The sequence below is a fragment of the Dichomitus squalens genome (assembly GCF_000275845.1).
Source record: "Dichomitus squalens LYAD-421 SS1 unplaced genomic scaffold DICSQscaffold_11, whole genome shotgun sequence".
Lineage (NCBI taxonomy): Eukaryota > Fungi > Basidiomycota > Agaricomycetes > Polyporales > Polyporaceae > Dichomitus > Dichomitus squalens.
In genome coordinates, this window is record NW_006766893.1 from 449017 (window position 1) to 473111 (window position 24095).

General features: G+C 56.1%; 5 protein-coding genes across 5 annotated transcripts; 1 reads left to right on the forward strand and 4 right to left on the reverse strand.

The window, feature by feature from the left end:
- Nucleotides 1–2873: 2873 nt before the first annotated feature.
- Nucleotides 2874–3864, reverse strand: DICSQDRAFT_59213 (NAD(P)-binding protein; the record flags this gene model as incomplete). The annotated part of the gene is made up of 3 exons (XM_007365208.1): nt 2874–3218; nt 3281–3339; nt 3399–3864. 3 exons carry the CDS (start codon nt 3862–3864, stop codon nt 2874–2876), a joined length of 870 nt encoding a protein of 289 aa, XP_007365270.1.
- A 732-nt stretch (nt 3865–4596) lies between these two features.
- Nucleotides 4597–7122, reverse strand: DICSQDRAFT_136134 (cytochrome P450). Its single transcript, XM_007365209.1, has 12 exons — nt 6922–7122; nt 6767–6867; nt 6614–6705; nt 6413–6554; nt 6184–6362; nt 5865–6115; nt 5744–5810; nt 5451–5687; nt 5163–5396; nt 5077–5109; nt 4982–5010; nt 4597–4924 (listed from the first exon to the last, which is right to left on the reverse strand). The coding sequence occupies exons 1-12, from the start codon at nt 7052–7054 to the stop codon at nt 4779–4781; spliced, it is 1644 nt and encodes a 547-aa protein (XP_007365271.1). The 5' UTR covers nt 7055–7122; the 3' UTR covers nt 4597–4778.
- Nucleotides 7123–8299: 1177 nt separating this feature from the next.
- On the reverse strand, nt 8300–11483 carry DICSQDRAFT_169593 (uncharacterized protein; the record flags this gene model as incomplete). The annotated part of the gene is made up of 13 exons (XM_007365210.1): nt 8300–8405; nt 8471–8808; nt 8863–9045; nt 9117–9242; nt 9299–9395; nt 9453–9489; nt 9546–9645; nt 9698–9851; nt 9907–10282; nt 10344–10441; nt 10496–10638; nt 10715–11140; nt 11298–11483. The coding sequence occupies 13 exons, from the start codon at nt 11481–11483 to the stop codon at nt 8300–8302; spliced, it is 2370 nt and encodes a 789-aa protein (XP_007365272.1).
- An 806-nt stretch (nt 11484–12289) lies between these two features.
- DICSQDRAFT_169594 (uncharacterized protein) lies at nt 12290–13264 on the reverse strand (the record flags this gene model as incomplete). The annotated part of the gene is made up of 1 exon (XM_007365211.1): nt 12290–13264. The coding sequence occupies one exon, from the start codon at nt 13262–13264 to the stop codon at nt 12290–12292; it is 975 nt and encodes a 324-aa protein (XP_007365273.1).
- Nucleotides 13265–17002: 3738 nt separating this feature from the next.
- On the forward strand, nt 17003–23262 carry DICSQDRAFT_180363 (Pkinase-domain-containing protein). Its single transcript, XM_007365212.1, has 9 exons — nt 17003–17118; nt 17178–17237; nt 17291–17377; nt 18709–19308; nt 19375–19717; nt 19779–20081; nt 20135–22040; nt 22095–22710; nt 22769–23262. Exons 1-9 carry the CDS (start codon nt 17080–17082, stop codon nt 22871–22873), a joined length of 4059 nt encoding a protein of 1352 aa, XP_007365274.1. The 5' UTR covers nt 17003–17079; the 3' UTR covers nt 22874–23262.
- The last annotated feature ends 833 nt before the right edge of the window (nt 23263–24095 follow it).

Sequence of the window (24095 nt, forward strand, 5' to 3'; positions counted from 1 at the left end):
GGCCGCCCACGTAAGGCGCTCCTTGTAGAGGACCCAGTTCGAGCCGCCGACGTCGAGCTTCGGTACGCGCACGTAGTCGTCGCCAAGTTTCACGGAGGACATGTTGAGGGATTAGATTGGGGGGTAAGGTAAGTCTTCGAGGATTAGTCCGCCTAGAAGGCAGGGCTCATAACCTATAGTAAGCACTCAGTACGCGTTATGCGGGACTTGATATATTACTAATATATGCACCTATAGTAAGCACTACAGTACATTATCAGTGGGAGCCCGGCGGGGTAACTATATGGGCGGCTCACCTCAGTACGCGTTATGCGGGACTGAGGTGAGCGAGTATGGATTCGACAACTTATATAGAAGAGAGAGGATAATGTAACAATCGTATCGTAAGGGGTCCGAAGAAGGCCGCGCCACAGGGCGCATCAATCCCGATGGTGTTCCGTAGTCGCGCGGCGTCGCGCAAGGCTTGCGACGTCATCGCGCTACAATCGCGCCATTCTCCAACACCTCATACTTGTATTTCGGTGGAATAGTACACATGCCGCTGATAGTGTTTCCCGTCAAACATTCACTACTACCGCCCAGTCTACATAACCGCCTCACGTCGCGACTGCAGAGGGTGAACATTTTCATCGGCATTTGCTACTATGACCGAGACAACTCACGTAAAATCGTTGCATCTATCTCCTATCCGGAGACGACAGCCATTCAAGTTCAGCAGGCTCCACGGAGACCTCTGGAAGGCCCAAATCTGTATACATCATACAATTAGATGCTTAATGCGAAAATATTCCGTTGGGAAGTAAAGTGAAACCCACCACGACGGTTCTGGGACGCCGACCAGACTGCCAAGACCGGTCTCATATCTCTACCTGCTAACATCCAATAGTCAACGCCATGCCAATGTTCGAGATCTCACGGCTAGGATGCAACAAGAAAGATGTAGCTCACCTTCGAGAGTTACAGGAGCCGCACGCGCTGTCAACGCCACAAAGGTGACCATGACCAGCGCCATAACGGGGATGCGGATGTGTGGGGACATGTCTAGTGGCGAGATGGAATCTAGGGAGCTAGACGGAAAGGCCTTTTTGAAGGGCGCCAGGTTTTAACGGGCACACGGCGCACCAGCGACATGTCGCAGATGTGTTCGCTAATTTAGCTCCTCGCCTTTCCTCCGTCCATGTACTGATACGAGCTCCGCAGCTCCCGGAAGGCCCGCTGTGACATAACATCTTGGTCGTTCTAGACTAGGTTCAGTGCCAGAGGAAGGCAGACGCTCCGTACCATGGACGAGCGGCGATCCGGTGGACCTCGCCATGACAGATCCGGATGACAGGCCTGAGATCCCATGCTAACGTAAATGACAGCATCGTGCGTCTTCCATGGGTTCGCGAAAGAAAGGCTGTTGGCGGAGATGTTGACATTGCATCCGAACGCACTGCCTTGTCGTGGCATCATCGGCGCGCAACAATGTAGCATGCGGCGCAGTGTAGTCCAGGGAATGATAGCGAAGTCAATGCAAGACAGCAAGGCGGTCGATGCATCCTTCGTGGTTGAGCGCAAGAATCGGTGGCTTTGTATCCCATAGCTGGGGATGTAGGTCAACGTAACCTTGAAACAGTGTGCAATTCTCCCTACGCGGCCGCTTTCTCATGGTCTACTTGGGATTACAGGCATAACTCACTTTGGGAGATGTCCTGCCCGATACCGCTGAAATGCCATCGGCATGACGGTGATAATGGTCGGCGTCCACATGATGCGGTTCGTTACAGGTTCTTGTCTATATGGAATCCTAGTATTCGTCGCGCAGACTAAACAGTTACAATGTCAAGATGCGCGCAGCTGTAGAGCGATTGTTGGATTTCTTCACGTTCTAACGATTAGTAAGCGCAGAGAGACTCACCTCATGTACGTGTTCGAGAAGCAACACTTCCTCGAAGCTCCACTTCAGGTGAACCAAAACTGTTTGTGGGTCGGGACGTAGTCCACAACTATTATGCAGGCTCAGCGAGAGAGCCAAGCATCAGCTCCCCCAGTATCTTCTACTGGGGCTATGGTACCAAGGCGTGAGAACTCCACATGGAGCGAGATCATAGAACTCGCCATCATCCTCTACTGGAGCTGAGAGCACGGGAGAAAAGACTTGCAGCACAATGAACAAGACAGGAAGAAGTGGAAGGTGCATAACACGAGACGGAGGTTGTGTGTTGGATGTCCTACATTGCGTTTCGGGCTTTTGAAAACAAGAAACTCACAGCATGGTACTGCGAGTTGATGTTGCGCCGAGATGCTATGTACTGCATAAGCTCTACTGCCATAACTGTGAGATGATCGATTAGGTGAAACACAACATGAAGCGACTCCTTAGCTGTAGCAGCGCGATCTCGTCAGATCGCAGACACTCCCTGTACGCGGGGTGATCGTAGCATACTTAGAAAGCAGAAAGAATAACATATCGGGATAACGTGCACAAGGAGGATATCACGATTGCTCGAAGCTGGACCCTTTGCTTCCGCTGTGTAGGGACTCCAGGGTGCGCGCATTCCTCATAGTAGGACTGGATCCCGATGACGCTTCATGGCAGTGACCACTAGACTCCCATCGGACCCACGGGCTCAATTGAGGAGTTGTCGCGGGATTGAGACCGGCGTAAAACGTGGCGTCCATAAGCGCATTGCGTTCGGATGCCACGTCACAAGTATACTTACCCAGACACCAATCATCAAGCGCTTAGATTTCCGATTTAGGACGATCCCTGCTTCGTCATCATACTTTTCCCCCGTTGACAACTTCTTGCTCGCCGCCTGGAGGTCAGCGGTTCGCTAACAAATCACGGCACAGTATAATGGGATACTACGCGACCTTGGTACAGCACACTAGTTCTGGTACTCGTCCTTGTCTAGGCCCACAGAACAGGAAGCCCACTTCTCGACCTCGTCTGAGAGATCTTTCGTTGCGCCGCGGGCCAAATCGACGCATCCGAGCGGGATACGCAGAGGTGGTGCGGCCTCCTCACTCAGGCGGTAGATGGCTCCCGCTGCTTTCGCAGCGTCCCCTTTGATTGTCAGCGCTGGATCAAAATCCCCGCTTTGGCTCCGTATCACGGCTTTGCGCCACTTTGCGACAGCTAGGTCAGGGTTATCATACGCTGGGTGAACTGGAAGCTTGTCCATGGCGTTGACTGCATTTGTACCGAACGCGCCGAGCGCGATAATGGTCAACTATCAAGACTATGAGCGAATGGGTTCCGGATCCACTGTTGGCTCTCAGCCGTTGAACTGACCTTGATGTTCCACGCAGGGTCCACCTCCTTAGCCAACGACTGCGCAAGACCACTGATCGCTATGAGGTATGTAAGCCATCAAATAGCGCAGGCATCGAAGAAGATTGAAGTGGCTGACCGTGCTTCGTCGCTGAGTAGAACCCACAACCAGGGAAACCAACAAGCTCCATCCCAGACGTGATTTGAAATACCCGTCCACCCTTCCCGGGCGCATTCTCGTCCCGCAAGAAGCGCACCGCCTCCTGCAAAACATGCACAGATCCCCAGAAGTTGACATCGAACAGCGCCCGGGCGACGTCGTCTGGAGTGCCCTCGACCTCACTTAGGAGGCCTGTACCGGCATTGCTGACGACAACATCAATCCGGCCGAACACTTCCTTCGTCTTCTTGAAAGCGTCGAGGATATCTTGATGGACGGTGACGTCGACCTTGAGGACCAGGAGACGCTCCTTCGGATACTCCGCGATGAGTTCGTCCAATACTTCTGGCTTGCGGAGCGTCGCAACCGCGATATCTCCCTTTGAGAGGACGTGGCGAGTGATATCCAGGCCGAGCCCGGACGAGGAGCCGGTGACTGGGTCCATTCGTCAGTGCTCGGTCTATGTATGGGAGTCAAACGATACTTACTAAACCAAACCCTTGACGCGGACGTATTAGACATTGTTTCGAGGGAAGATCAACGTTCTGTAAGTGCAGTCTTTGTCTACACCGTGTGCTCGTGCTATATATAACGTTTTGAACGCCGCGGCCGTCGGAGGGTACCGAGGGTCTGACCAAGAATGTCGCGTTGCTACTCGGCAGTTCACGAGTAATACGACCCAAAGGTGGGAAGAACTTCCTATCCTGGCCAGCTTGTCTTCTCGACATCCACTGTGTAGGTGCGGTTGACCTGCGTGTAGTAAGTAGGTCGAGAGTGTGGAGACCGCCAATTTCGTACTTGGTGACACCAACAATGTGAAATAATGCGAAAGGTCGGGCGGGTTTATCCCGCCTAATATGACATATAGGACTCAGTGAGCTTGACGTGAAAGAGCTGGTCTACGAGACTAGCCAATGCCCCTGGACGTTCCGTCCAAGATTTTGTAATTGCGCTCAGGAGTGTCTCCATCATCTGTGGAACAGCAGATTTGAATCGCCGCGCGTCGAAGAATCTAAGCTTGTACAGTCATTCACCGGTGCTCGGGACAGTCAAAATGTTGTCGCTCATCCCGAGACATCCCCTACCTTTGCAACCGAGATCGGAGAATATCGTCATGCATGGTACTCAATAAAGCATCATATGCTTAAGTTGCGCGGTAAGCCAACTATGTGTGAGAGGGATCTGGGATCGGGGACGATCATCACAAATTCTTCTTATCGCGTGTCCGAGTCCCTCGGCTATGACGGGCAAGACGGGTGTTTCGGGAACAAAGAAACAGTGTGGAACCGGAGGTGAGGGAGTGCTGTTGAAGGAACCACTGTTCCAGCCTATGTAGCCGGGCCCTGTGCAACGACTCGTCTACAGCGCCTTGACCCTCAGTAACATCTCGGGCTTCGTGCTATCTTCGCCCATGGTGGGGTAATTGACCGCCGAGGAGTTCCAGGTGATCTCTTTGTCTGTCAACTCGAAAGAGAATGACGACAGCAGAACGGCAAGAACGACCTCTGGAGGAAAATCAGACATGACGTAATCCGAATTAGCTATCATGGACAGGAACGTACTCATTTCGAGCTGGGAGAATTTGAAGCCGCTGGAGAGGGGTACAGTAACGATGAGAGTCGGTTGTGTAAGCTGAGGAAGGGAAGCAGGGGCTTACATGCATCCGCGTATCCCTGCTGCGAACGTCATGCTTATACGAGTATGAGCGTCGTTCGAGATCTGACAGTCCCATTCAATACTTACAGGTTTGAGTACACTCCAGGAATCCGCGCCTCCTCCAGGGCAGCAGGAGGGGGAGACAGCCATCGCTCAGGCTTCCACTCATACGCATCTTCGCCCCAGAGGGTCGCGTCGACATTGCTAGCCTGGTAGTGCACGAGCACGAGGGTACCCCTTGTAACGATCACCTCGTTGATCATATTGCCATCTCGTCCACGGATGGGCGTATAGAGCGGGATTACGGAATCCTTCGCTGCCCTTATCTCATGGCGTCAACAACGGTGCAGTAGTGGACGGTTATCAAGCACCCACATGCGACCAGACAATGTGACGGGGGCATAGAGTCTAAGCGTCTCCCTGCAGACAGCGTCGAGATATGGGAGCTTGATGAGATCGTCGTAGGGAGTGTCGGTTTCGCCTCCAGTGCCGCCACGGGCCTCGACGATTTCTGTGCGAAGCTTATCTTGCACCGTGGGATTCTGTGCGAGTAGATTGAGGATACGAGACAGTGCGTTGGAAGTGGTATCCATGCCTGCAAGAATGAATGTCCTGGGAGCCGACTGGGTCAGGTGTTCAGAGCCGGATGACCATGAAAGTCGACATACGACATCTGTGCAATGAGCTCTTCATCCGACAGCTTCTCGGCTTCTGAAGCCGTCATATTCGCCTTGACTATAATCGATTTCAGTGCCAGTTAGATCCCTTAACAGCGGACCCAGTACTTACGGCAGATGCTCATGAGGTCCTTACCCTCCCCTACTTGATGTAACAAAGCTTCGTCACCCTTCCGAAGAGCGGCCTTCTTCTCCTCGATGATCTCCTGTGACCGCCTCCGCATGGTGTCCGATATCTGCATGATATGGCGCACATCCTTATGAGGGTATCTTCTGAGAAGTCCGCGGATCTGCGACGCAGAGAGGATGTATGATGCCTTCTCAATAATAAGGCCAAAGTACTGGAAACGGCTGAGTACCGGGCTATAGTTCAGTAGAAAACGAATGTGATCAGACAAATTGCACGGCACATCAAGCAGAAAGCGGCTTACAAGAACAACTTCACTGACTCGCCATAGGGGTCCGTTGCGTCCCCTACGAAACTGTCGAAGGAGTACCCCAAACCGGCTTGACCGAGCATCTCGAGCGTCGTCCGCGCCATCCATCCATTCACATCGAGCACCTCTCCCGTTCCTCCCGCAGGCACGCGAGCCCTGATAGCGTTCCGCACCTGTAGCATCTTTGAGTCGCATTTAGGAAAGGTGTTACATGCAACAGCACCTTGTGGGCGACATTGTAGAAAATGTGGGTCATATTCCGAAGATGCGCAGCAGAGAAGACGGGGTTCAACTGTTTGCGCTGCCTCTTGTGCTGAGCCCCTATTGTGGAGAGCACGCCGGGGCCAAGTAGCACAGTGAAATCACTAGTTTTTCAGCTCTATTAGTCCAATTCTGGAATCAGACGTGGAAAAAGTGGACGTGCTTCAGAGGCGCGAGACCTTTAACATAGATTTCCTGATCCTTGATCATGACAGTGTGGAGAGCCTTCGGATCGTGTATCACAAGAAAGCGTCTCTGGTGGTCCATCGTCAGCGCTGTACAGCGGTCAGAACTATTCACTACAATGACAACTTACGCCCAAGATTCCTTTCATAGAGGTAACAGGACCGTATGTCTTCGCAAGGTTTTCCCAGAACTTCCATGCTTGTCGCCTCCCAGTTTCCGTGGAAAATTGTGCTAGAGATTGTCCGAATTAGTAGGGTCTCTCACTACAGCGATTCGGCGACCAACCAGAGATGGACTTGTAGGTGGGGCCCGCAATGTTATCCAGAGGAGACCGCATGAAGTAGGTCCCAAAGAGCCACCATAGCGCGTACAGAAGGACAGCGGCACCAGCCGCCAAGATAGTAAGAACGGTGCTCATGTCAGTATGCAGGAGACCAGAGCGAGGGAAGTATATCCCAGCGCGATAGTCTTATGAACGACTCGCCGGTAGCTGTGCTTCAAGGAAGTCGGGATTCCCACTCGACGTGTTTATGTAAGTTCTGCCAGTGTCAGGTTCCATCGGCTTCATTGCGCAGCGACTCACGGAGACGCCTACGAGGGCTAGTGGAAGCTGCGGCCCTCCGCGCCTTCTGTGGGGGCGCAGTAAGTCCGTATGCATTCGTGTTCCTGTTCGTACTCAAGTCAATCCATACGACGAACTGCGAAGCTCGAGGGTACGCCTGCCGGTCACACGACGGGGAATCCTTCCCAGATCGACGTGGACGGGCTCGGGCGAATCGGCGAGGCAGTGATATACGCATATCTGCGGCTGACGGCTTGCTGCGGTGGTACTGCATTGCAGCATTCGATTGAACAAATATGTACATATTATCAAGCGTTCGATAGCGATCAATATCGGACCACGGGTATGTGCTACTTGTGCTGATGACTCCGTCAGCAATGCCGTTTCCGTAAGGCGGTATATATATGTAGTCAGCGGGTATTACTGGAAGGACTGCGACGACGTGCCTTACAGAATGCGAGGTAGAAGTGAACACTTCAAGTCGAGGCGATCTACAAGGGCCGATGGATCCCGAACATTGTTCCAGTCGACGACCCGTAACGTCGAGCGGCGAAAGGCAAACAGCTTGTAGTCATTGAGAGAATCTTCTACAGATCGAGACTATACTCCTACAGACGGCATAACAGGACTCTTGATACATAACACGAGATCCACGAGGGAGATCGACCGAAGTGGTGCTGCGCGCGCCGGGACTCGTACCGGAACACAAACACTAAGCTACAACGCGCGCGTCCAGAGCAGCCCCCAATTCCCTGACGAGTGATATGTACACGATAAGGAATTGGAAGGACGTAGAAGACATAATTATTCGGGGGGGGATGTAACGACGAGGCGAGGATAGATCCGGAACGAGGCGACGGAACGTGCGGGGAAGCGGAGGGACGTGCAGGAGTCGTAAATAATGCTGGACAACAACAGAACAGAAACAAGGAGACGGTGCGAGGGGAGACAAAAAACTGACATCAAGAAGATCATCGACAGGCGCGTGGGCGTGTGGGCGCATAGTGTACCAATCCCCTTTCTTCCTCTTGGTATTTAGGTTGGTGTAAGTCCAGTTCCAGATCGAAGCCGAAGACGAAACAGGACGACAGACCGCCACATCTAGCCGCTGATGATCGGCGCGGCCATCTGGTAGGCGAACGAGTTGTCGAACCCGTTCGTCATCGGATGGTCCTGGGTCGACTGCGGGCTCTCCGGCCAAGAGAACCTATCGACCAAGACAGCGCGTTCAGCGATGGCTACAACAAAACAGCGCGGCAGGAGCGGACGCACCCAGGCATCATCATGTCCTTCCAATAGTTCGGGTTCTGCAGGGCCATCAGCGCGCCCCAGCTCTCATCTTGCTGAGTCCCGAACTGGAACATCCCGTCCTGGCCGTTCATACTTCCGTTGACGGCCGCATACGACGGTTCCACCTCGAACAGTGGCGACGCGGGCTCGCCCACCGTGAATGACGAGTCGCTGAACGACGCCGGGCTGCTGCCCGCGATACTCTCATACGACGCCCCCGCCGCACCAGAGCCCCCGAGGGTGGTGTACTGGGATGCCTGCGCTTGCGACAGAGCACCCGTGCCTTGGCTTGCGTTCGCGCCGTGCCCGCGGTTGGTCGCCTGTGGTTGAGACTGTGAAGGAGGCTGGTGCTGATCGGACGGACGAGAACTCACCGCCAGGTCGCGGCGGTGCTTCCTGAGGAGGCTGTGGAGGAAGCGCGAGTGGAGCGCCGGTGTGTGCCTCTCATCGATGGCCACCTCTGGCGAGCCGAGCTTGTCGATGAGGCGCGATATGAGGTCGAAGATCTCTTGCTGGCGCTCGCGAGAGACAAAACCGGCGAATTCGGGTCGCAAGAGCTGGTAAATTCAACCATGGTCAGCCATAACATGCCGTGAGAAAGGGTGGACGAGATAGCAAAAGTACGTACCTTGAGCAAGAACGCAGACGCGAAAGAAGCGAAGACGAAATGACCGTCTGGCGAGGTGCGCATGTAGCCCGTCGGGATGAGCGAGTCAACGAAGGTGATTATGACAGTTGTCGCGGACTCGTAACACTGCAATTGGTCAAAACAGTTAGAGCATTCACCTGATCATCAGCTTGGACACCTACCTTTTCGAGGAACAAATGGTCCTCGGCTTGGAATCCGCGCTTGAACGCCTGCTGGAAGCCGAAGGAATACATGACGAGTCTTGAGTAGCCCGTGAGGCTAGACGCGACCAACTTGTCAGTATTGCGTGAAAGATAACTTCGCGGGTGGACTTACAAGGGGAGGAGTGCCGCACGGAACTTGAGTGCAGGATCTGGATTCAAATCAGCTCGGACCCCTTTCAGACGGTACTCTTCGCAGACGACTAACCTGTCATATCGGTATCGAGCCGGAAACGTTCATTCCACTCGTTGAAGTAGGCAGTAAGCTGCTCGTCGTGCTCTAGAATCACGGAACGGAAATCGAGACGCTGCAACAAGAACTTAATATCATCACAATCACATACTTCACGGGAACCATACCTGATTCAAGCCGGTAGGCGACTCCGCATCTGAGTATATCGCCTCGTGGAACCGAGAAACGACGCGGAGCATCTGGGCGTAGGCGGACGTGCCGATGTCCAAGGCCGAGTTCATCCTCGACGACTTGTACCAGTCATTGGAGTGACGGATTGTGCTATAGGCGACACGGTGAGCGATTCTAACTTCGGTCGACAAAGCGGTCGACATACTAGTCCTCTTTGATCGTCGATGGCTTCCCGAACTGCGCGGCAGTCGACCTGTCCAGGTTGAAACACAACAGCCACACCCTCGTCTGGTTGACCATCTCCCTCTCCTGCTTCTCCGTCTTCGGCCTCACGTTGGACACGACGTGCAAGTTGAGATCCGTCGCGATCCGGATCGCCAGGCCCGTGTACAGCCAGTTGCGGTCCTCCTCCCAGCGGCGCGCGGGCACCCCGTAGAGGCTCATGAGGATGTACGCCTGGGAGAGCTCGACGGACTTCCAGCCGTTGAGGAGCGCGGACGCGGCGGCGTGCTTGGCGAAGTGCATCGCGATCGGGTAGATCTCGGACTTCTCCGTGTAGTACCGCGACGAGATCGCGCACACTACGACGTCATGCTGTTCAGCGACACAGCGATCGACGAAGCCACAGGGGCATGCACTCACCGACCGTGAACAGGAAGGGGCAGCGCGCGAATGTCGATGCGGGCGTGTGCAGGACGGGGTCGAGGACGTCGCAGTGTGGGTTGACGCGCTCGAAGTAGCTGAAAAGACCGGTCAGTTGTACATAATGGCATCGGAACTGACTTTTTGCTCACATTTTGAAGAGTTTCTCCACGTCGTCTGGGGTAACGAGTCCATGGACCAAGATCTCCGGCGGACTCACGCTCTCGATCATAGTCGCGCGAAGTCCGAGGTTGAACGCAGGCCCCGGGTCGAAGAACGTCTCGCACGCAACGCCCTACCCCGACAATCAATTCCGCATCAGCAGCTGTCCCATCCTCGTCCCCAGGACAAACCGCAAGAAAGAGACTCACGACGTCGTCATCGGAGGACTCCCCGTCCTTCGGCTTCGCCGGCGTCTTCTTTTTCCTCTTGCTCTTGTTGTCGAGCGCGAGGCCCGCAATCAGCCCAATCGGGACCGCCTCGTTCGGCAGCGCCGTCGGCCTGTCCTCCGCGTCTTTCAGCGGCTCATCGTCCTCGGCCTGGCCCACGCTCCCCCGCTCCGTCGCCTCGCCCGCGGCCCCGTCCCCGCCGTCGTCGTCCGAGTCGCTGCCGCTGTGGCCCTCTGCGCGCGAGTCCATCTTGAACGCGTTCAGGCCGGCGGAGGTTCCCGCCGCCTGCACACTCGCCTGCAGGCGGTCGAGCCACGCGAGCACGTTCTGGTTGTTCTGGTCCGTCGGCGACGTCGCCATCCGGTAGGACGCGATCGACATCGGTGTTGCAAGATACGGGTTGTGGATCTACCGAAGTGAAGTGCGTTAGCTCAAAGATGTCCCGGAATGGGTAGACACCACGGCGGCGTCGCCACACCGAGTCCGGTGCCGGCGCCGCAGAACGGGTAGGAAGCGAGGGGCAGGAGACGGAGGGGAAGTGAACAGCAAGCGAGCACGAACATACCTGTTTGAGCAGGGATTCGATGATCGCATTCTTCTGGCGGATCTGGGCTAGCAGGTATTCACGTTTGCTGTAGTGGGGGATAACCATATCCCAGTCAGCGAGCGATTCATCACAACATTCATCGGAAGTAGTCGCAAAGGACGACAACGACGACCACGACTCGTCTGAGCTGGCGTCCGGCGACATCGCGTTACAAACGGCAAGATGCGTCGAGAGCGGGCGGGTTGGGCAGTTGAACCTACGCGGGAAGCAGATGGCTCCGCGCCACCCATCGCCTGGAGTATATGTATGACGGTTTCAAATCGAGGCGGCAAGGGAATCCAGGCCCGCGAGGGAATACGAAACCCGCGAGCGGAGAAACCGAATACAGGGAAGCTGACGCAAGCGAGGACATCGAGCAAACACTCACTTTGGCGCATTCCGGGGCTTTCTGCCCTCGACGATGCACTGATGCCCGCCTGACTTGCAGCGCTTGCACGTGTTCTCGTCCTGGGGGAACTCGCACCTCATCTGTCGCACCGCCATGCACGCTCGTCAGCCTCCGGATCGACACCAGCCTCGGACGGTGCCACGCGTGGCCCTTAGCGCGGCACGCGCGGCCCTTGTTTCACTCACCTTCAGCTTCTTGCAGTGCTTGCACGCCCCGGGACTACCATAGTGCCCGCGAATATGCCAACGCCGAGCATGCGCGAGCGAGCAATGGGGCGGACCGAGTGCGCATAGGACGCCGATGCGGCACGGAGGACCGGAAGAGACGCCAAACGTTCATGTCGTCCACCGAGGCGCACGTCACGGAGCAAAGAAACACCGGAGGGGCCGTGTGCAATAAGTCCCAAAGCCACAGATGGCGGCGCGAGGAATGGAAGCGATCGCGAGGATAGAACACACGAGGGAGCAAGGAGCCGATAGGAGCAGGGATCGTGGCGGAAACAGATGTGATGGTCGTTCCGTCAGTAAACGCGCCGCCTGACAGAGCACAGTCCGGGAAACACTCACAGCCGGGAGGGCAGCGAGCCCTGGCCCCCGGGCGGGGGCACGCTGGCCGTCGCGAACCCCGTTCCGAGAGGCATGTCGTCGTCGGAGCCCGAGTCGCTCTCGCCGCCGTCTTGCGAGTCGTCGACCCGAGCGCGCTTGCTTGTCTTACCGCCGCGCCCGCGGCCTGCCCCGCCCCGCGCTCCGCTGCCGGAGGGGCGGCGGGAGGACGATCCGGGATGTTGCACGTTCGCAGATGAAGGGCCGTGCTGAGATGCCAAGGGGGGATAAGCATGAGTCTGCCCGTGCCCGTCGTCGGTACCACCCACCGAAGGGGTCGACACAGAGGAAGGCAGGTTCGTGAACTCCGAGCTTGGCGTGTACGTCGTTGAGGACGCGTACTGATCAGGCTGATACCCAACGAAGTTGTACGACGAGTGCTGCTGTTGAGGCGGAGGGGCCTGTGGGGCGTCTCCCGCAGACCCCGAATAGAAGTACCCGTCGTTGCTCGCTGGCGACTGGATGAACGACGATTGCCCGTGCGGTGGGGACTGCTGCTGGGACTGCGAGAACGGCTGCCCGGGCATCCTCAGCTGGGGTGCGGGGGGATAAGTTACTGCAGCGCCACCGCCTCCACGGCGGGAGATACGGGTTCCTGGGAGGCCGCGCTGTGGGCGATCGGCGGCAGCATGCTGCTGTTGTTGTTGCTGCTGCTGCCGAACGAGGTGGGAGTCGTAGGAGGAGCCCGACTCAGGCCCATACTGCTCCTGCACGAAGTTGTACTGGTTCTGCGTGGGCGCGGGGGCGGGGGCGGGGACATGATGGAGCTGGGACTGGGGCTGGAACGGGACGTTACCGGCTGTCTGGCCCTGGCCGTATCCGAACTGCGTGCCGCTCCCTGTGCCGTAGTTGGCCATGATCCACTGCTGATAGTCAGGGCCCTCTGGGACGATCGCCTGGTTGGGGTCGTAGAACGAGGGCGGGGGGCCGATCATGGAGGGCGACGTTCGGGAGGCTGGCAAAGTACAGGGTCGGAATATTAGGCCAGGGCTCGTCAGAGGCTGACAGAGAAGAGATCTCTCGCACCTGAGGTGGGAAGATTGGCAAGCTGCGGCTTCAACGGCGGGCCTGGGGCTTGTAAAGGACGACAATGATGGATCAGGACATGGGGAGCAGGCGCCTGCTATATGGAGTGCATACCTCCGGTGTCCCTCTGGCTGGTTGCGTTGCCGGGCGACCGAGACATGAAGCTGTCCCCTCCACACGCCGTCTAATATGCTGCCAGATAATCGATGAGGGCCGGGTGGCAGTGTGTCTGTTCGAGAAGTAACTCTGCCTCCTCCACCCAAGTCCAACGCAAGCGAATCAACCGAGGCTGTCCGACACAGCCCCTCCAGTAGTCTATGTCCGCTCCTGGCACGAGACAAACCACGCTACAGTTGCAGCTGAGGGAGACGTGCGGGGGAAGATGGATGAGGCTGTGGATGCCGGGCCAATACGCGCGGGCGTGTGTCAGACCGATTTATATTTGTTCGAGTCGGGTGCGCGCTTGGCCCTCAAATGCTGAGATCCCGACCTTGAACCCTGAGCTTAGCGATAGATACCGGTTCGAGGATACACGGTAGACTGGGAGTAGGATGTGGTCGCTGTCCGAGGTGTGCTTCGCGGGATCGAGAGCACCGTTCGTGCTTTGCCGGCGCCAGCAGAGGCGAACGCACCCATATGCATCTCGATATAGCGCACCGATCACATTTGCCACCTTCGATGTAGCTGTCCAGCTACCCTTCGCGAAATATACTGCATCGCCCCTACTCTGTCTGGTCTCGCAACGTTTCCCGGCACCTCAGTACTGCACAGCCTACAGCATTCTACCATATCTACACTGTCTTTTCCCTGCACGAATATTGCGGAGGAGCACGAGCAATCATCGAGAATTCATATGCGCGTGAAGCGATCAGATCCGCTGCGTCGGCTCGGGAATCGGGAACGATCGGTCTCATTCCTCCTCCCGATTGCCTCGGAGAGACATATAGGCACTCCATCCAGAAGCAGCTTTGTATTCATGTATCCTCTTGTTGAAGCTGGCGAGCAGGTCAGAGAGGTTCTGTACCAGGCGTCTGAGCAACCTGGATAGTGTCATTTTCCTCAAGAAGACGCTGCCTCCTTGCGAAGGAAGATCTAGAATGCGTCGTCTGCGAGATCTTGCCCCTTGATCAGGCCGCCGGTCCCACGCAGTGCTGCTCGTCCTCGCATTATTATACTGTAGAGTCCTTTTGCAACCGGTTCAAAATAGGTTTGGATCTGCTCGACCTCTGAATTCTTGGTGCAGTGGATATGTTCGCACACGCTGTTGCTGTTGTACGAAGGTCATTAACTATCGAAGGATTGTGCGGGGGACCCACCTCGGCTGGAGTTGGACTGGGAGCGCCGACAAATTGGACTACCCCACCCGTTTCAAATCGCCTGCGAAAGGACTCTACTCCCCCTAAGTAAACCCCTGAATGATATGTTTGGATCAATAAAGAGACTATGTGTACCACTCTGGTTCCTTGGTTCCTTGACAGAATCGGTGTCTTGAGGGCCTGAAGCACCCCAATGAAACATACCGGGAGCTTCATTCTCAAGTTGAAGCAGGATCGTGCAAGGCCATATGCTTCGCTGGCTTAGCGCTGGCCAATCCGCAAGGCCGCTGCTTCGAAGTCCTTGCGCATGATACATAGATTGCTATGCAGGTGGCCTGATTATGGGTCCACAATATGTTGTCCTTGCGCTGTACTAGACCTGACCCGTTCCCACGTCACTCTCGAACGTAAGGCCATGGAGCCGGGACGAGAGTCGTTGGACCCTGCGCTTGACGGCGAGACAAAGTCGGAGCGCTCGACACCCATGGCCGCCCTATGATCAAAGTTAGCACCATCTCTGAAACGGAAGGCACCACATCCATTTCATATTATTGTCGATTAGACTGCACGGATGCCTCCGGCCTGACCCTGTTGAGATCGCAAGCCAACGAGGCCATCTTCTTTCCCGGTGACAATCTATCGCCGGACATCGACAGCAAAAGAAGTCGCAGGAAACGTAAGAGACGGAGATTGAGCATTCGCTAGTGGCAAGATCTGCGTTCAGCGAGAGACAACGTGGCGACACGGCAACCAACCAGTGATCTGCACGTCCGTCCGTTAAGCTCGTCGTTTCGCGGAGGCGATCGCGGTGGTCGAGGAGTGATGTTAGAGTTAAAGGGTGGACGTTGGGTGCGTGCATGGCACAGACATTCCGCGGGAACGTCTGCAATGCAGCGGGACACCTCCACAACAGGTTCCCAGGGGAGTGTCGCGGTAGTTGTCTCCATCCGACCACCGCGCATGGTGCAAATGACAGAGGACAGTATATGTCAATGCCTCCGTGACGGCGTCCCGCTGGCCGCGTAGCGCGGGACACTCGTTCAGCTGCGATATGGGCCCTTGGTTGATTGAGGGTCCGGATATGTGCCTAAGTGATGCACCCTAGAGCTTCCTGAAGCTAGTGGCGGACCGAGAGTCATCTCAAGAACCCGGGCAAGGGCAGCGCCACTTACTGATGGGCTCGTCGTCGCGTCAGAGGACTCTGCAGGCGATGTTGCGTGGTTCATCGGCTTCACTTCATGAGAGTATGTCAGCGGCAGGATCGAGTGGGTGCTCGATAGATTAGCAAAGCAAAGTAATTGGTGGTGCGAACAGTGGCTCGGGCACGTCAATACGGACATCGGAGAAAATTCACCGGACGCCACAAGTGGGCTGCTGCAGGGTATTGCAGCGTGATAATTGACGATAGCACCACCCCGTAGAGACAAATTGGGTGTACGAACACGACGTACTCTCCCCGTAGGAAGTATGACCGGAGGGGTCATATATGAATAGTGTTGGAGATGGCCTGACCCAGGAGCATATATTAGTCCTTCATTATGTCGCGAACAAGAAAAGCTGAACCTCATCATTGAAGGAGCTTGCGACGCACAGTGGAGCCAACCGAAGGCCGGGATGCGAAGTGACAACCCGACATACTCTCTAGACCCACAAGACAATCGTACTGCTCTCTTCGTGTCGAACAACCTGCGTGAACCCAGGCGTATGCCATTCTGCCAGCGAAGGCATTCGCCACTACCTGGTTTTCCTAATAGATGTGATGGCGTACTGGAAGCGTCGGAGCTGCATATATACGGGTAATCGGGCGAGGGCGTTGCTGACATCTGTCCTTGCGGCGCTATTTCGCGGTCACTCTCCACGACGGGATGTTGTAGGCGGAAAGGTGCCTTGTTCAGGCTTGCCGACATAGCGCCGGCACCGATTTGATGAATGACGGGTGCATGAATGCGCCTTTCGGCTTCAAAAATGCCCTAGACGTGATGCAATGTAATTGAGTTCTCATGAATGCTGGCTCAACAATCGCTGGCCTCGTATCGTTGAAACAGTCGAAGTCTACGAACCGGCTCACCTTCGATCTGTAGGCATTCCAGCGCTTCGTTGGTGTCAAGAGCGGCGTCCGGGGTTGCCCCCGTCATGACCTCATCCTGCCAAGTTCTTGCAATATGCAACCCGGCGCTGCGAGGGCCTGAACGGGAGCATCGCGGAGCGGCGAGAGAGTGGAGGTCCGGGATTGCAAGCTTTGATTTGATCGGAAGCGATTGGTCCGTCATGAATGATCGGGAAACTCCGAGTCCGCCACAACGCTCCTGGAGCGCCGATGATGCTGCCCGTATACACTCAGTGCAGATAGTCCGCGACCTCTGCGATTTCTTCTGCCATCTATCTATCCTCCCTCGGAATCTCACAATATGAGTGACATCCTGCAACAGTACCTTGAGGGCAAGATTGTGAGTGCCATGCCTGTGGATTGGGCATGGGTTCTGACGTCTCCCGCCTTCCGGGTCAGGATTTTGAGGGGCAGAAGCTCGTAGAGCAGATTTCCAGGAATATCCTCATCGTTGCTACAGTCAGTGTACCCAACATCCCATGTGTATACTGTGTCTGACAACAGTTCATCAGGCAGTGTCATTCGTCGCTGGTTTCGCGACACAGTCACTACAAGTCTTGTTCGGCGTATTCGCAGCGTTTGTCGTGACATTGAGCTTGGTGAGTAACAAAAACCCGCACACTCGGAGACTCTGCGTTCGCGAATCATCTTGAGAGTACATGTCCATTGTGTGCGACGGCAGCTAATGGGACAGCTCAAGTTAGTACAGCCTCGTTCGAAGGACTGTCTCGATGACAAAGACAACTCCTCCGAATGCGGCCACGAAAGATGGGCTTTGCATCGTGGATGCCATCGCTCGCAATGGTGCCTTTATCCTGAGCGAGACCGCCCGAAGGTCTACCAGATGTTGCGCATCCTGAGTTTTGGCTTCTCGTTCGATTGTTGTCAGCGTCGCGCCGGTCTGGATCACGACTTATTCTTGCTGCCCAAACCAGATTCTCGCTGGAATATTGGTCCGTAGTATGTCTAGCTATGCGTAGATTGCCTGAATTATTCTATCCTGAGCACCGCCAGATCAAGCACACAGTCCAGTCCGGATTTACGCGCATGCCCTTGACTGTAAGATATGCGTATGCCTTAAAGTCCAGGGTAAACGGACTTGACCTACCAGGAAGGAGGCTTCTTCATCATCTTCTCGCGACGACTCTTCGTACTGCCGTGCTCAGAGTTGTTCAATGGCCTATTGATATCAAGGCACTATTGTGCTCTGACTGGAATATGATTGCCTTCCGATGACCAGATTGCCGGTGTGAGCTAGGGGGTAGCCCATCCTTCTTCGAGCTCCAGCTTGCAGAACCGAGAGGCCGAGGCTTGATAGCCAGCCTCAACCACCTGTGTCATCTCTATACATAGGAAGTCTTCCGACGAGGAACAATGGTTTCCTTCATCTTTCCCTCGACTCTCTACCTCATGTATCGCATGATTGACCTTACCTTCACAGGCCGTCATCCCGCCATGGCCAGCGTACAGACGTCATCCAGTCAAATGGCTCTCAATCAAGGAGACGAAAGCATGAATGATGTGTCTCGTAGTCTTCGCTGCGGCCGTTCGGTACACCGACGCTCGTGAGCAGTCATGCTTTTTAGCTCAGTCGCTGCTACTGAGGCGTGATGCTATCCTGTTAGCACTTCTTTTGCTGATCATTGACGATGCAGCCTTCCATCGTGGGTGACGTCGTGCGAGATAGATGGACTATGGAATGGTAGCGGCTGAGTAACCCCGCCCTCGCCTGGGTATTTACGGAGTTTTTCTTACTGCCGCCACTGGCGCCGGCGAAATGACAGTTCACATTCCCCTTATTCCCGCCCACAGTACCGTCTGTAGACCGTTGGATAGTATATACTCTGCCCTTGATAGCCAGCTTGGTAGTGACTACTGTATGCACGACTGAAAATACGTATCAGCGTTCTATCGAGCTCACTCAGCTCAGTGCCGCCTGTGTGAGGCGCTCGACGGGGCCGTGCGGCGAATTAACGCCTCCGCCATCAACCTCCATTGCCATCGCCCACAAAGTACCTCACGTCGCCCAGCTCGTCTTCGACAACCGCGCTGCGGGTGGATGGACGTATATCCTGCTGGTCTAGGCTCCTCCAATACCTCAGAAGGTCTTCCGACTCCTACGCACGGTGGTCTAGTCGGCGGCCCTGAATACGACGTGCCCATCACCCAGAAGCCGATTACCCAGGGACCTACATCTACACCCCACACCCCTGACACGCGACATACGCCCACGATGGAGCGTGCAGAGAGGACAGAGAGATATAGCCAAGCAAGGCCTCAGTCGACGTCGCAAAGGCCCCGCCCCGTGTCAATGCCACCTCAGGCGTACGCCCCACCCACGGCCACGGCCACTAACGGAGAACGCGATCAGCGGTACGAGGACGGCCGCCATGGCCGTACAGAAGTCGGCTCGTCGAGTAAATCGCGCAGCGGGACACGGGTGCTCGGAGACTACACCCTGAGCAAGACGTTGGGGGCGGGGAGCATGGGTAAAGTGAAGCTCGCACACCACAACATCACCGGCGAGAAGGTGAGTACCCCGTTTTTGTGTCCGCCCGCCTGCCCCGGAGTGTAATGGCGGATGCGTTCGGCCCAGCTCGCGGTCAAAATCCTGCCTCGGGTGCCCACCAGCGGCTCAGGGACGGCACCGACGTCGGACGCGGCGGCGAAGCAGGCGTCCAAAGACGCCTCGAAGGAGATAAGGACGCTCCGGGAGGCGGCGCTGTCGATGCTCCTCCACCATCCGTACATCTGCGGTATGCGGGAGATGATTGTTCACCAGCACCATTACTACATGGTGTTCGAGTACGTGAGCGGGGGGCAGATGCTGGACTACATCATCAGCCACGGCCGGTTGCGGGAGCGTGTGGCCCGCAAGTTCGCGAGGCAGATCGGCAGCGCCCTCGACTACTGCCACAAGAACAACGTCGTGCATCGAGGTGGGCTGAACGACTCGGTGGGGCGGGGATGACGTCTCATGGTGAACCTGCTCGTTTTCAGACCTCAAGATCGAGAACATCCTCATATCGCACTCGGGTAACATCAAGATCATTGATTTTGGGCTTTCGAATCTGTATGACCCTGTCGGTCGTCTCGGGACGTTCTGCGGGTCCCTGTACTTCGCGGCGCCGGAGCTTCTGAACGCGAAGGCGTACACAGGCCCGGAGGTCGACGTGTGGAGCTTCGGCGTCGTGCTGTACGTGTTGGTGTGTGGGAAGGTGCCTTTCGACGACCAAAGCATGCCGGCGCTGCACGCGAAGATCAAGCGTGGATTGGTGGAATACCCGGTGTGGCTGAGCGCAGGTGTGTGGTTACGAGCTGCGATCCGATTCGTGCGTCCGCTGACGAAGTTGCAGAATGCAAACATTTGCTCACGCGGATGCTGGTGACTACGCCGAGCGCTCGTGCGCCGCTGTCTGAGGTGCTGAACCACCCGTGGATGACGCGTGGATACCGCGGCGCGCCCGATTCGCACCTGGTTCATCGTGAGCCACTGCGTGCCGATGAGCTCGACCGAAACGTCATCAAGGGCATGAAGGGCTTCGAGTTCGGGACCGAGGACGACATTGAGCAGAAGCTGATCGAAGTGCTGGAATCGGATTCATATTACCGTGCGGTGCAGTATTGGGAGCGGAAACGAATGGCGAATGGGCATAATGGCCACGGACGTTGGGGCGAGTCCTTCTCCAACTCTTCGCTCGCGATATCCAACGACGGTAGTTACTCGACAACAGCGACCAAGGTTGACCAATCGCCGTCGAAGAAGTCGAAGCGCTTCTCTGGGTTTGACTTCTACCGTCGCAAGCTGTTCTCACCCTCGTCGTCGCCACCCAGCACGCCGATCGCCCAATCTCCGCCTGGTTCGACGTCGCATATGTCGAACACCTCGCTGCTTGATTCTGCGCGCGAGCCGCCTGATCCGACATATGGCTTCCATCCACTAATTTCTATCTATTTCTTGGTCCGCGAGAAGATGGAGCGCGAGAAGGTCTACGGCCCGGGTCATTTCGCTAGCTCTCAGCTTTCCTTGGAGGCGAGCTCTCGGCCAGACGCTACGGCCGTTGATGCACCCGCGCCTCCCCCAACCTCGGCAAAAATGCTCTCCCAGCCCTCTGTTCGCAAACGCGACCCACCCTTAACAGGAAAGCCAGACTACAGTATGCCACTTCCCCGTCTCCCCGCGCCCGAGACGTCGCACTACTCGGGCCTGTCATACGACGTCACCCCGGCAACGCCCTCCCCCACTACGTCCACCTTCCCGCAACCTCGCGCGCGCGATGCAGCGTTTGCGTCACCGAAGCCCTCCCCCCAGAGCCCTCTACCTAAGAATGTCGCGGCGTCCCCCGCCCGTCTGTCTATGTCTATGTCTATGCCCCGCGAGCCTGCGAATACCGCACATCGCCGAAGCCACAGCCTAAGCCAGCGCCCGAGCGTGCGCGGGTGGCACGGCATGTTTGGGCTGGGCGGAACAGAGGAGGCCAGCGAGGATGGGACGATTCGCCGCAGGGACTTCGCGGAGTCCCCACGCACGGCTGGTCCCGAGTTCACCAGCTTCGCGGATAGGATGGGACAACCGCCAAGGGAGCCCGCGGGTCCTGAAAGAGAGAGCGAGGAGGAGCCGCGCACGCCACTCGTGTTGTCGGCGGGCGCAACGCTCGTGCGTAAGTTCGGCAGCATCCTTGGTGGCGGCCGGAACGACGACTCCAGACGATCAGGTACGCCGACGAAGCGTGGCAGCATCCTCACCAGCTTCTCTCCCCGACCGTCTACGGATGGCGAGGTGCTGGAAAAGGAGAAAGAGCCGCAGGCGCAGAAGAATGGGGTCACCTTCAGCGCCGCGGACGAGAAGGTGGCTCAGCAGCAGCGCCAATCCGACGCAGGAGGTCCGATCACTCAGAGCCAGAGCCAACCTGTGGGTTCGATCCATCGTCGTGCAGCGACTATCCTAGACCCTCAGGGGCGCTCGACTCGCCATGAGCGTAGGAGCAGCACGGGAGCAGCGTTGCTAACTGGTGTTGGCGGCACGATTGGCCGGCATAGGAGACCGTCGACTGGTAACTCGTACACATACTCCAAGCCGCTTGGTGAGAGGTTGTTCGGGCGCACAGACGAGGAGGATGAGCAGCAGACTGCCGAGAACGGGGATAACGGAGATACCGGAGAGCCTCCCGGTCTGCATGGCGAGGACGACGTAGCTCAAGGCGAGGAGGGCCAAACAGAGGACAGAGAGTTCAAGCCCGTGTACCTCAAGGGACTATTCAGGTATGTCGTTTCGCTGAGGATGATTTCTATTCGCTTTCTCACCCCTGCCAACAGCGTCGCGACCACATCAACGAAACCGCCTAATGTCATCAAAGCTGACGTCAAGCGAGTACTGGACCGCATGCAAGTGCAATACCGCGAGACGAAGACGGGCTTCGAGTGCATTCACATGCCATCGATCGATGTCTCTTCCCTGCTTCCCGCTCCCTCTGCACATGGGAAGCGGCCCTCAAGCAGCTCTCACGAAGACCGCCACCGCACTCTCACCAAGAAGGCGTCGAAACGGTCGTTTGGTATGATGAGCAAAGATAGGGAGCGCGAGCCGAAGGACAAGGAATTGCCTAGTCGTCCTTCTGGCGCGACGACTCTCAGCACCACTGCCAGCAGTGCGTCCTCGTCGTTCTTCCATGTGTCTTCCAATGCACACACTACCACTGTCGAAGCTGCCCGCTCGAGCACGTTGGAAAACCTCGCGGCACCGGAGGAATCGACGCGTCCACAGTCGCCTGCAAAGGGCAAGAACTTGCCGCCTATACCCCATGACCACGCTCCGGCAAGCCCTCAGCCCCCACCAGCGTCCCCCTTGCCCACTGGCCCGGTGGATCCAAACCTGTTTGAGATCATTGGTGCCAGCTCCCTTGCTGTGCGATTTGAAGTAAATGTTGTGAAGGTGCGTCGTGTCTCGGGGCCCATTCACGCCACCCTAACTGACTCCTTTCGCCTCGCAGGTTCCTTGGCTACCCCTCCACGGCATCCAATTCCGCAGGCTGGGCGGCGATGGTTGGCAATATCATATGCTGGCACGCCGCGTGTTGACGGAGCTCAAGTTATGACCCCTGCTTTCTCGCGGATAGCTCGTCAGTTCTGTTTTTGTTTCGTGTGCATTCGGTTTCAGCTTGGGCTTCGGTCTCCGGCTTCTATCTCGCCTTCAACTAATCGCACCCCCGTACATATCACCGTATCGCCGTATACTCGGATATTTTGCGCTTTGAGCTGTGCCATGCGTTCTTCACTCCTCTTCGTGCTCCTGGTGCGGTCGTTTTGTTTCTACCTTGGGCTAGAACCAACACATATCCTTCTTTATGACGACTCGGAAATGCGCGCGCCTTCCTGCGTATCATGCTGTTATGCCACTACCTACCTACCTACCTACCTACATACATACATACATACCTACCCACCTCTTTACGATCAACGACTTCCTACCACTTGTATGAATGCTATACCTACCCAGGAACATCCATGTCTTCTGTTCGCCCTTCCGATGACGTCCGCCGTCTGTTGTGCAGGCACCTCTTATCGGCATCTCCATGGGCCGAGTTGGAGAAAACTCATCCCGAGTAAAATATTCAGAATATGGGTTTGATTGTGATTAGTTGAGGCAGTGCACGCTACGAGTCGTAGCGGAGTTGATGACGGCGGCGAAACAAGCCATATTGAGTAACTCTAGCACGGGCAGCTATGTAGTTGTGCGCGTTGTTCCTTGCTCCTTGACGACGTCCGCATCGAGGCTATATCCAGGCTGGCACGTAAGCTGATATGTATGATAAGTTCATTTGGCTGCAATTTCCCTGATTAAGCTACACCAGATGTTATATAGAATTACGCATCCTGATCGAGTATCTTGAGTTTGAATATGAGTACTGTATCACTACTTAGAACCTGATGAATCGCCCAGTGGAGGCATATGTTCTGCATGGTGGCGTTGTTCCATGCTGGCAACGACCGGTAGTAGCTGTGTTTGTGGTCGTGTTCCATGAAAGGGATATTCCGGTCGGCTTTTCGCCAGTGTCCGATCGCGAGACGTAGGGCTGTCTTACGATGCACTATGCGCACGAGCAAATACTTCAACAGATACCCCGAATCGGATGTTGTCAACGAGTTCGAAATTGACGTACGGCACTTGAGGAGGTCAGAGTCACGGCAGGTTTAAGTTCCAACGCATACGTCAGGGTGCGGCATGAACAGGCACAGAAATGCGGATAACGCTATACACCGTCCGAAAGGCTGTTGGTCTCCACGCGCTCGCGCGCAACCCACATGTCTGTGCCAAAG

Excerpts from the sequence above, each read along its gene's own strand:
- DICSQDRAFT_180363 (XM_007365212.1), top strand. The coding sequence starts at position 17,080 with ATGAGTGACATCCTGCAACAGTACCTTGAGGGCAAGATT. Across the intron at positions 17,119-17,177 it reads AGTACCTTGAGGGCAAGATT|GATTTTGAGGGGCAGAAGCT; the intron begins GTGAGTGCCATG and ends CTTCCGGGTCAG. Across the intron at positions 19,718-19,778 it reads GAACAACGTCGTGCATCGAG|ACCTCAAGATCGAGAACATC; the intron begins GTGGGCTGAACG and ends GCTCGTTTTCAG.
- DICSQDRAFT_136134 (XM_007365209.1), bottom strand. The coding sequence starts at position 7,054 with ATGAGCACCGTTCTTACTATCTTGGCGGCTGGTGCCGCTGTCCTTCTG. Across the intron at positions 6,706-6,766 it reads CTATGAAAGGAATCTTGGGC|AGACGCTTTCTTGTGATACA; the intron begins GTAAGTTGTCAT and ends ATGGACCACCAG. Across the intron at positions 6,555-6,613 it reads AAAGGTCTCGCGCCTCTGAA|TGATTTCACTGTGCTACTTG; the intron begins GCACGTCCACTT and ends CTGAAAAACTAG.